The sequence below is a fragment of the Cyclopterus lumpus genome, chromosome 4, assembly GCF_009769545.1.
Source record: "Cyclopterus lumpus isolate fCycLum1 chromosome 4, fCycLum1.pri, whole genome shotgun sequence".
Taxonomy (NCBI): domain Eukaryota; kingdom Metazoa; phylum Chordata; class Actinopteri; order Perciformes; family Cyclopteridae; genus Cyclopterus; species Cyclopterus lumpus.
In genome coordinates, this window is record NC_046969.1 from 27,558,872 (window position 1) to 27,571,371 (window position 12,500).

The window sequence follows — 12,500 nt, forward strand, 5'->3', positions numbered from 1 at the left end:
TTAAAATGGAGGGTGTCTTGAGAACTTGTTTGAAGGGGAGTCCAACAATGTAGTGCTCTTTGTTCATGTTTATTATAAAGTTTATTATAATGTTTATTATAAGGGGATATCTGCCTAATTCTGCCCTACATGCATTTGTTGGTGTTTTTCTTTGAACGTTGAGGATCGTTCTGCAGAAGTCTGCCTGTAGGGCTTCTGTGGGGTGTTTGTCCATCTAGTGTTGCTATGGTGACGGAGTGGACCCCAAACTTCACTACCATACAGCGCAATGGTTTTGATTGGAATTTGGATATTATAACATTTTCTTTTAATTGCATAGAAGCTCTTCTGGCCTTTTCTTTTAGTGCATTCACTGCCAGGCTGAAACTCCCTGAGGCTGTAATAGTCAGACCCAGATAGGTGTAACTCGTGGTGTGTTCTATGTGGTACTTCCTGTAGTCAGACCCAGATAGGTGTAACTCTTGGTGTGTTCTATGTGGTACTTCCTGTAGTCAGACCCAGATAGGTGTAACTCATGGTGTGTTCTAAGTGGTACTTCCTGTAGTCAGACCCAGATAGGTGTAACTCATGGTGTGTTCTAAGTGGTACTTCCTGTAGTCAGACCCAGATAGGTGTAACTCGTGGTGTGTTCTATGTGGTACTTCCTGTAGTCAGACCCAGATAGGTGTAACTCGTGGTGTGTTCTATGTGGTACTTCCTGTAGTCAGACCCAGATAGGTGTAACTCGTGGTGTGTTCTATGAGGTACTTCCTGTAGTCAGACCCAGATAGGTGTAACTCGTGGTGTGTTCTATGTGGTACTTCCTGTAGTCAGACCCAGATAGGTGTAACTCGTGGTGTGTTCTATGTGGTACTTCCTGTAGTCAGACCCAGATAGGTGTAACTCGTGGTGTGTTCTATGTGGTACTTCCTGTAGTCAGACCCAGATAGGTGTAACTCGTGGTGTGTTCTATGAGGTACTTCCTGTAGTCAGACCCAGATAGGTGTAACTCGTGGTGTGTTCTATGAGGTACTTCCTGTAGTCAGACCCAGATAGGTGTAACTCGTGGTGTGTTCTATGAGGTACTTCCTGTAGTCAGACCCAGATAGGTGTAACTCATGGTGTGTTCTATGTGGTACTTCCTGTAGTCAGACCCAGATAGGTGTAACTCGTGGTGTGTTCTATGAGGTACTTCCTGTAGTCAGACCCAGATAGGTGTAACTCATGGTGTGTTCTATGAGGTACTTCCTGTAGTCAGACCCAGATAGGTGTAACTCATGGTGTGTTCTATGTGGTACTTCCTGTAGTCAGACCCAGATAGGTGTAACTCGTGGTGTGTTCTAAGTGGTACTTCCTGTAGTCAGACCCAGATAGGTGTAACTCGTGGTGTGTTCTATGTGGTACTTCCTGTAGTCAGACCCAGATAGGTGTAACTCGTGGTGTGTTCTATGTGGTACTTCCTGTAGTCAGACCCAGATAGGTGTAACTCATGGTGTGTTCTATGTGGTACTTCCTGTAGTCAGACCCAGATAGGTGTAACTCATGGTGTGTTCTATGTGGTACTTCCTGTAGTCAGACCCAGATAGGTGTAACTCGTGGTGTGTTCTATGTGGTACTTCCTGTAGTCAGACCCAGATAGGTGTAACTCGTGGTGTGTTCTATGTGGTACTTCCTGTAGTCAGACCCAGATAGGTGTAACTCGTGGTGTGTTCTATGTGGTACTTCCTGTAGTCAGACCCAGATAGGTGTAACTCGTGGTGTGTTCTATGTGGTACTTCCTGTAGTCAGACCCAGATAGGTGTAACTCGTGGTGTGTTCTATGTGGTACTTCCTGTAGTCAGACCCAGATAGGTGTAACTCATGGTGTGTTCTATGTGGTACTTCCTGTAGTCAGACCCAGATAGGTGTAACTCATGGTGTGTTCTATGTGGTACTTCCTGTAGTCAGACCCAGATAGGTGTAACTCATGGTGTGTTCTATGTGGTACTTCCTGTAGTCAGACCCAGATAGGTGTAACTCTTGGTGTGTTCTATGTGGTACTTCCTGTAGTCAGACCCAGATAGGTGTAACTCGTGGTGTGTTCTATGAGGTACTTCCTGTAGTCAGACCCAGATAGGTGTAACTCGTGGTGTGTTCTATGTGGTACTTCCTGTAGTCAGACCCAGATAGGTGTAACTCGTGGTGTGTTCTATGTGGTACTTCCTGTAGTCAGACCCAGATAGGTGTAACTCGTGGTGTGTTATATGTGGTACTTCCTGTAGTCAGACCCAGATAGGTGTAACTCGTGGTGTGTTCTATGTGGTACTTCCTGTAGTCAGACCCAGATAGGTGTAACTCGTGGTGTGTTCTATGTGGTACTTCCTGTAGTCAGACCCAGATAGGTGTAACTCGTGGTGTGTTCTATGTGGTACTTCCTGTAGTCAGACCCAGATAGGTGTAACTCGTGGTGTGTTCTATGTGGTACTTCCTGTAGTCAGACCCAGATAGATGTAACTCGTGGTGTGTTCTATGGTGGTACTTCCTGTAGTCAGACCCAGATAGGTGTAACTCATGGTGTGTTCTGTGTGGTACTTCCTGTAGTCAGACCCAGATAGGTGTAACTCATGGTGTGTTCTATGGTGGTACTTCCTGTAGTCAGACCCAGATAGGTGTAACTCATGGTGTGTTCTATGAGGTACTTCCTGTAGTCAGACCCAGATAGGTGTAACTCATGGTGTGTTCTGTGTGGTACTTCCTGTAGTCAGACCCAGATAGGTGTAACTCGTGGTGTGTTCTATGGTGGTACTTCCTGTAGTCAGACCCAGATAGGTGTAACTCATGGTGTGTTCTATGTGGTACTTCCTGTAGTCAGACCCAGATAGGTGTAACTCATGGTGTGTTCTATGTGGTACTTCCTGTAGTCAGACCCAGATAGGTGTAACTCCTGGCTGTGGGGGACCGTGTGGGTCACGGTAACCTGTCCTCCGCCTCCAGGATGAACCGAGGTGTGCTGGTGTTCCTAAAAGAGGAGCGCTTTGTGTCTGCGTTGATAGTGAGCGGCGTCACGCTGAACGGCGTCTACCTGCAGGTGTCCCCGCTGGCGGTGCCCACCACCCGGGTCACCGTGTCCGGGGTTCCCCCGTTCATCCCCGACCAGGTGTTGCAGCGCGAGCTGCAGTGCTTCGGGAAGCTAGCGAGTAGCTTCAGAACTCTGGGGCTGGGCTGTAAGAGCGACATGCTGAAACATGGTGTATCACCGGTAGCATCATGTGGTTTAGGTGTGGGGGGGTGGGGCACTACATGGTGTATCACCGGTAGCATCAGGTGGTTTAGGTGTGGGGGGGCGGGGCACTACATGGTGTATCACCGGTAGCATCATGTGGTTTAGGTGTGGGGGGGTGGGGCACTACATGGTGTATCACCGGTAGCATCAGGTGGTTTAGGTGTGGGGGGGCGGGGCACTTCATGATGTATCACCGGTAGCATCATGTGGTTCAGGTGTGGGGGGGTGGGGCACTACATGGTGTATCACCGGTAGCATCATGTGGTTTAGGTGTGGGGGGGTGGGGCACTACATGGTGTATCACCGGTAGCATCAGGTGGTTTAGGTGTGGGGGGGCGGGGCACTTCATGATGTATCACCGGTAGCATCATGTGGTTTAGGTGTGGGGGGGCGGGGCACTACATGGTGTATCACCGGTAGCATCATGTGGTTTAGGTGTGGGGGGGTGGGGCACTACATGGTGTATCACCGGTAGCATCAGGTGGTTTAGGTGTGGGGGGGGGGGGGGCGGGGCACTTCATGATGTATCACCGGTAGCATCATGTGGTTCAGGTGTGGGGGGGGGGGGCACTACATGGTGTACGCTAGCACAGGTAGCATCAGGTGGTTTAGGTGTGGGGTGACGGGCACTACATGGTGTACGCTACCACAGGTAGCATCAAGTGCTTTAAGTGTGGGGGGGGCGGGGCACAAGCGGGACCCTTGTCTTCACAGGCCGGCCAAGGGGTACCCCGAGCCGGGGGACAACCACAGAGAGAGTGTTGACGAGCTGCTTCAGGACCTTCCTCAGCTGGGCCCCGAGGACAGAGCGGTCCTGGACGCCAGCATCTCCCTGGAGGAGCTGACTGCTGCTGTGAGATTTGTCCCTTCTGAAAAACTGGAGGCCAGTGGCGTTGTTATGCACAGACTATAAACTCCTTTCCAAGGTGCTCGCTAACCGGCTTAAGAACTTTCTAGAGACTATAATCCACAGAGACCAGTCTTACTGCGTACCGGACAGGTCCATCATGGACAACATTTTTCTCATGAGAGACCTTTTGGATCTTTGTAAACTGTATAATGTTGATGTTGGTGTTGTATCATTAGATCAAGAAAAGGCGTTTGATCGGGTCCATCATGTTTTTCTTTTTTCCACTTTAAGGGCTTTTGGTTTTGGTGAAGGGTTTGTGTCACTGTTGGGTTTGATGTACAAGGAAGCGTCTTGCTTGGTGAAGGTGGGGGGTGCGCTGAGCTGTCCAGTCCAGGTCCAGAGAGGCATTAGACAGGGATGTCCTATCTCTGGACAGCTATATTCTATTGCCATTGAACCCCTTCTACACAGGTTGAGATCCCGTCTGTCAGGACTCATGTTGCCTGGGCTGCCTCAGCGGCCCTCCCTGGTGGTGTCAGCATATGCTGATGATGTTAATGTGTTCGTCAAAGACCAGAGGGATGTTGATGTCCTAGGGAGCAGTTTAGCTTTGTTTGAGAGGGCATCTTCAGCGAAGGTAAACTGGGGGAAGAGTGAAGCTTTGCAGGTTGGGCAGTGGTTAAGCAAAGAAACACCAAAACTACCAGGAAGCATTAGATGGAGAAGGCAGGGCTTGAAGGTTTTGGGTGTTTTCTTGGGAACAGAGGAGTTCCAGAGACAGAACTGGGAGGGTGCTATGGAGAGAGTGTGTCTGAAACCGTTCTACCAGTCCGTCCTACAGGCGTGGCAGGTGTTTACAGTTCAGCGGAGAGCTGTGACAACACCAGGGAAGTGGCTCTTTGAGGAGCCGCTGTTTGGGAGCAGCTACATCTCATCCCAGGTCCTGACATCAGCCAGCCTGAGATCCAGACTGAGAGAGGCCGGCTGTGTGAACCTGGGTCATCTAATGAAGACCTCCATCTCTCAGCTTGCGGAGCTGACCAACATCCAGTCCAGCAGGCTGCTGCTCAGGCTGGTGGAGGAGGTCTGTGCTTCTCTGCCAGAAGCCCTCAGAGCGTTTGTTGGGGACCCCACAGTATCTGACCAATGGGACGATGAGTGTGAATATGTCTTCCCACCCCTGGTTGTCTGTCCTGTTGGACAGTGGAAGGAGGGGGAGGACATCCTTCTGTCTCTAAAGACACCCCAGCTGGGGGAATTTGAGACTCTGGGGAGTAAAGCAACGTACCAGGTCAGTGTGAAGGTCTCTAACTTGCGTTCTCTGGCAGGGTTGAGGGTGTCGAGGTGGGCCGAGTTTTTTGGCACGGGATCCTCCCCACGGGGCAGTTGGCGGTCCCTGTACAAACCCCCTGTAGACAAACGGACAGGAGACCTCCAGTAGAGGATTGTACATGGGGCCATAGCTACGAAAAGGTATCTGGTGCACCTGGATCCAGGCTCAGGAGACGGCTGTCCTTTCTGCTCTCAGACAGAAACTGTTTGTAGAGTGCTCCAGACTGGTGAGACTCTTCAGCCGCCTGCACGCCTTGATGAACAGTATAACTGTGATTTGATTGAGAAATAAAGACCCTAGACAATCTCTCTGTCTCTCTCACTCTGTATCTATATATTTCTCTCTTATTGTGAAACATCAGGGCAGGAAGTTGATAAGTCATGTGACACGTTTGAATTGGTTTGAATTGACTTTAATTAAAGTGACTAGTCAGCACTACATATTTAAATAAGGAGGAAGAGGTTGAGGCGGAAGAGGAAGAAGAGGAGGAAGAAGATGAATCTTTCATTCTTGCTCTCAGATTTATGGAGACGCTCTATTAAACTTTCAGAGGCTCTCATTAATAAATGCAGAGGGCGTTCGACATCCACTGACCATGAAGAGAGAGAGAGACGTAAACATTACATCATCTTTTCTTGTTGAAGCCGGATGAAACAATTTCAATTTAGTTTATTTTGTACAGCCCAATATCACAAATTAGCCTCCGAGGGCTTTACAATCTGCACACATACGACATCCCTGACCTTCGACCTTACATCGGATCAGGAAAAACTCCTAAATAATAGAAGAAACCCTTTCAGGGTAAAAAAGGTAAGAACCCTTCAGTAGAGCAACAGAGGAGGATCCCTCTCCCCAGATGGACAGATGAATAGATGTCATGTGACCAGAATGAAAAGAGTTACATAAACATTCAATGAATATGACAGAAATTATGAATGAGTATTAGGCATGGACCACGATCCAGACCTCCACAATCCATGGCCGACATTTTGGGGTTAAGTGTCTTGCTCAAGGACACATTGACATTGACTAGCGGAGCCGGGGATCGAACTGACGATCCTCTGCTCTCCACTGAGCCACAGTCGCCCATGTGTACATGTTTCCTGTGACTAATCAGCATCATTCCAAAAGGAATTGAAGGGTTAATTATCAACCTTCACGTCCCATCACACCTGGACAGAATCACCCGGCGGCGGCCTGGTGGGGTTGCCGGTGGAGACGGTGCTGGAGATGGAGGAACCGAACGTTTGCATAATCCTGCTTTTAGGCAGAAGCACCGGAGCCGTCAGCCGGATGCAAAGCAGCCGAGCCGTCCGGTTAAATCCATGATGGACCTGTCAGCCAGACGGCCATTAGCCTTCTTCTGCTCTCCGCCTCCAACGCCTCAACACGCGCGACTGCTCGCCGAGCGGCACGTGAGTCAAACACGTCGTCTTCGCATTAGCCGTCTGACTGCCATGTTGTTTGTTTACGGCGGTCGCTCTGCGGGGAGCGGCCAAACGGAGGACGAGGAAATGTGGGGGAAGAGATTGGTTCAGAGGTAGTTAGCGGATATTTTAGGGTGCAAGATGGAAGGCGGCGAAATTAGCATTTAAAGTAGTTGCCCACCGGGCATTGGCACAGTGAGCTCAGCCAATATGCTCCCTGCTGGCCTCAAAAACATCAACTCACAAGAGGAGAACCAACATGTCCCTCTGTAGTACCGTCACCACAGAGGAGTACTCTGTTACCGATAACACTGGTACCGTCACCACAGAGGAGTACTCTGTTACCGATAACACTGGTACCGTCACCACAGAGGAGTACTGTTACCGGTAACACTGGTACCGTCACTACAGAGGAGTACTGTTACCGGTAACACTGGTACCGTCACTACAGAGGAGTACTGTTACCGATAACACTGGTACCGTCACCACAGAGGAGTACTGTTACCGATAACACTGGTACCGTCACTACAGAGGAGTACTGTTACCGGTAACACTGGTACCGTCACTACAGAGGAGTACTGTTACCGATAACACTGGTACCGTCACTACAGAGGAGTACTGTTACCGGTAACACTGGTACCGTCACTACAGAGGAGTACTGTTACCGATAACACTGGTACCGTCACCACAGAGGAGTACTGTTACCGATAACACTGGTACCATCACCACAGAGGAGTACTGTTACCGGTAACACTGGTACCATCACCACAGAGGAGTACTGTTACCGGTAACACTGGTACCGTCACCACGGAGGAGTACTGTTACCGATAACACTGGTACCGTCACTACAGAGGAGTACTGTTACCGATAACACTGGTACCGTCACCACGGAGGAGTACTGTTACCGATAACACTGGTACCGTCACTACAGAGGAGTACTGTTACCGGTAACACTGGTACCGTCACTACAGAGGAGTACTGTTACCAATAACACTGGTACCGTCACCACGGAGGAGTACTGTTACCGATAACACTGGTACCGTCACTACAGAGGAGTACTGTTACCGGTAACACTGGTACCGTCACCACAGAGGAGTACTGTTACCGGTAACACTGGTACCGTCACCACAGAGGAGTACTCTGTTACCGGTAACACTGGTACCGTCACCACGGAGGAGTACTGTTAGCGGTAACACTGGTACCGTCACCACAGAGGAGTACTGTTACCGGTAACACTGGTACCGTCAACACGGAGGAGTACTCTGTTACCGGTAACACTGGTACCGTCAACACGGAGGAGTACTGTTACCGGTAACACTGGTACCGTCACCACAGAGGAGTACTCTGTTACCGGTAACACTGGTACCGTCAACACGGAGGAGTACTGTTACCGGTAACACTGGTACCGTCACCACAGAGGAGTACTGTTACCGGTAACACTGGTACCGTCACCACAGAGGAGTACTCTGTTACCGGTAACACTGGTACCGTCACCACAGAGGAGTACTCTGTTACCGATAACACTGGTACCGTCACCACAGAGGAGTACTGTTACCGATAACACTGGTACCGTAACTACAGAGGAGTACTGTTACCGATAACACTGGTACCGTAACTACAGAGGAGTACTGTTACCGATAACACTGGTACCGTCAACACGGAGGAGTACTGTTACCGATAACACTGGTACCGTCACCACAGAGGAGTACTGTTACCGGTAACACTGGTACCGTCACCACAGAGGAGTACTGTTACCGGTAACACTGGTACCGTCACCACGGAGGAGTACTCTGTTACCGGTAACACTGGTACCGTCACCACAGAGGAGTACTGTTACCGATAACACTGGTACCGTCACCACAGAGGAGTACTGTTACCGATAACACTGGTACCGTCACCACAGAGGAGTACTCTGTTACCGATAACACTGGTACCGTCACTACAGAGGAGTACTGTTACCGATAACACTGGTACCGTCAACACGGAGGAGTACTCTGTTACCGATAACACTGGTACCGTCAACACGGAGGAGTACTGTTACCGGTAACACTGGTACCATCACCACAGAGGAGTACTGTTACCGATAACACTGGTACCGTCAACACGGAGGAGTACTGTTACCGGTAACACTGGTACCATCACCACAGAGGAGTACTGTTACCGGTAACACTGGTACCATCACCACAGAGGAGTACTGTTACCGGTAACACTGGTACCGTCACCACGGAGGAGTACTGTTACCGGTAACACTGGTACCGTCACTACAGAGGAGTACTGTTACCGATAACACTGGTACCGTCACTACAGAGGAGTACTGTTACCGATAACACTGGTACCGTCAACACGGAGGAGTACTCTGTTACCGATAACACTGGTACCGTCACCACGGAGGAGTACTGTTACCGATAACACTGGTACCGTCAACACAGAGGAGTACTCTGTTACCGATAACACTGGTACCGTCACCACAGAGGAGTACTGTTACCGATAACACTGGTACCGTCACCACAGAGGAGTACTGTTACCGGTAACACTGGTACCGTCACCACGGAGGAGTACTCTGTTACCGGTAACACTGGTACCGTCACCACAGAGGAGTACTGTTACCGATAACACTGGTACCGTCACCACAGAGGAGTACTGTTACCGATAACACTGGTACCGTCACCACGAAGGAGTACTCTGTTACCGGTAACACTGGTACCGTCACCACAGAGGAGTACTCTGTTACCGATAACACTGGTACCGTCACCACAGAGGAGTACTGTTACCGATAACACTGGTACCGTCACCACAGAGGAGTACTCTGTTACCGGTAACACTGGTACCGTCACCCCAGAGGAGTACTGTTACCGATAACACTGGTACCGTCAACACGGAGGAGTACTCTGTTACCAATAACACTGGTACCGTCAACACGGAGGAGTACTGTTACCGGTAACACTGGTACCGTCACCACAGAGGAGTACTGTTACCGATAACACTGGTACCGTAACTACAGAGGAGTACTGTTACCGATAACACTGGTACCGTAACTACAGAGGAGTACTGTTACCGATAACACTGGTACCGTCACCACAGAGGAGTACTGTTACCGATAACACTGGTACCGTCACCACAGAGGAGTACTGTTACCGATAACACTGGTACCGTCACTACAGAGGAGTACTGTTACCGATAACACTGGTACCGTCACTACAGAGGAGTACTCCTCCCCCTCCCCTCTTTTTCTCCTCCTCCACATAAACACTAAAGAAAACTTGTCACTTTGAATATAAGTTCCACATTAAAGGAAACGTCTCAAATAAGTTATAATAAAAACATAATGGAATAAAAATAAATAAATATTTTTTTTAAAGCTTCAACCTTAAAAAGAGGAGTCTGAGAAAAGTATTAATACACAGTATCAGTGTACTAATACACAGTAATACTGTACTAATACAGTATTAATGTACTAATACACAGTAATAATGTACTGATACACAGTATTAATGTACTGATACACAGTATTAATGAACTAATAAACTCTGGTTGCTTTGTGATCAGTGTTTTGCTGCCACCTGCCGGTCATAAAACACTGAACAAGATCAATAAATATCTGCTGACCACATCCTGTACTTCAGTAAAGGTAATAATACAACATTGTTCAAGTAGTTATGTTAAGAGTACTAACTTATTAAGTATTTAAAGTATTATATAATGTAGTTTTATAGTATTAATACTTTTTTCTTTTTGAAGTAATATGCTGATTAATATTAAGAAAATAGTGCGAAATGATCTCACAATTACCCAGAAACTAACGGGACACCTTCCGACAAAGTTTGACAGACAGTTTTTAGATAAAAAGTGATTTTTAATCTGTTTAGGTTTTTTTTGTCTTCGTGACACAAACAGTCGAAGGCTCAGAATCAAAATATACACCAGATATAAAACCACGACCAGCCTGTCAGACACAGAACTGGGCTCTAAGACTACTACTCCTGCTGACGACTGGCCCCGCCCCCACGGCTCTGATGCATTCAAGTCACCTGGGAAAACGTCCGGCACAGAGAAAACTCAGAATTTCCAACGGTCCGCCCCTCATGACATCATCTCTCATCCACCCTCATGACGTCATCTCTCATCCACCCTCATGACGTCATCTCTCATCCACCCTCATGACGTCATCTCTCATCCACCCTCATGACGTCATGTCCTCTCATCCACCCTCATGACGTCATGTCCTCTCATCCACCCTCATGACGTCATGTCCTCTCATCCACCCTCATGACGTCATGTCCTCTCATCCACCCTCATGACGTCATGTCCTCTCATCCACCCTCATGACGTCATCTCTCATCCACCCTCATGACGTCATGTCCTCTCATCCACCCTCATGACGTCATCTCATCTCATCCAGGATGTGGAGGAAGTACCTAAATGTGGACACGTCTACCATACGTCCCAGGCGTCCTGAATGCACCACGTTGGGTTCAGAGGTCTGAGCAGCTGGAATGTTGACGTGATATTAAGATACAGAAACTAAACCAGCACCTTGTGGGTTCAGCTTGAGGGACCGGGTTTCTTCTTCTTCATCTCAGAGTGAAGAGGGATTAATACCTGATGTCCGTCTTGAAGGCACTCCACAGAAGTCCCAAAACATTCCCAAAGTCTGAACCGGTTACCCATCCGTCTAGTCCTCTAGACCAGGACCCGGAGGCAGGTTCGTTTGCATCTAAAAGGCCGTTTTTGGTTTCAGCTGTAGTGGATCACAAACTAATAAATAAACCGTTTCAGCTCTAACAGAAAACCCACAGAAACAAAAAACACACAAAAAAGTTCAGGAATGATTAAAATATTGCTACAATATTTGATTTGAATAAAACGTGATTGCATACATGGAAATAAAGATGAAGAATAAACTCAGAGGAAAAGAACAAAAGAGCGTCGAGAAGAGTTCACATGTTTGACGCTCCGTCACCAGCAGAACAAAACAACACCAATAAAAGATATACGAGGACCGCGAGGACCAGTAGACCACGACACCAGTAAACCGCTTCCAGATGTAAACCTTGGCGCTGCTGCCCAGAGGCATCATGGGACTTTTTAGCATTGAGACTGCAGGATTAAGGCACAGGATCATCTGATCAAAGTCTGGACTAAGATCTGGGGGGGCAGTGAAGTCGGGATTTACTAAACCTTCGTCCGCATTCCAGAGAAGTTTAGAAGGCCGACTCTAATCCCTTCAATCCAGGATTAAAGTAAAAAGGCAAAGGTGGCTAAAAGGAAACAACCTAAAAACAAGGAGACGATGGTTCTGATCTTCCTCCAACGGTTCTCAAAGGAACCCTAATCGTCCTGAAGGACCTAAGATGAGCTACAATAAGTTAACGTCACACCAGATTTCTCGTGGCTGCTGCAGACCGGAGGAATGATCGGAGTGTAGTGGATCCATCCGGGGCTCAGATGGAGGACTTGGAGAAGGAGACCCGCAGGTGGTGGTTCTCTCCCAGGTCGTGGTTGTGGAACTCGATGAGGGACTCGATGGCCTCCTCCACTGAGCCCATCTGGATCAGAGCCATCTTGTGGTCCTTTCTGCAGGATAAACAGGAAGCGCACGAGGTCACATGACCAAATATAGTGAAGGAACCACATAACCCTGAACCTTTG

The 12,500-nt window shown here is 48.5% G+C and overlaps 1 protein-coding gene across 9 annotated transcripts in view; it reads right to left on the reverse strand.

Annotated features, from left to right (window-relative positions):
* Positions 1 to 10,670: 10,670 nt before the first annotated feature.
* ptbp1b (polypyrimidine tract binding protein 1b) overlaps positions 10,671 to 12,500 on the reverse strand; it is a 29,147-nt gene continuing 27,317 nt past the window's right edge. For 8 of the 9 annotated variants that reach the window (XM_034530006.1, XM_034530010.1, XM_034530009.1 and 5 more), the window contains one exon: positions 10,688 to 12,425. In XM_034530006.1, coding sequence (XP_034385897.1) covers positions 12,293 to 12,425 — 133 coding nt within the window. In that variant the 3' untranslated portion in view covers positions 10,688 to 12,292. Of the gene's footprint in view, positions 12,426 to 12,500 lie in introns of all 9 variants that reach the window. The other variant, XM_034530005.1, reaches the window with a different exon arrangement.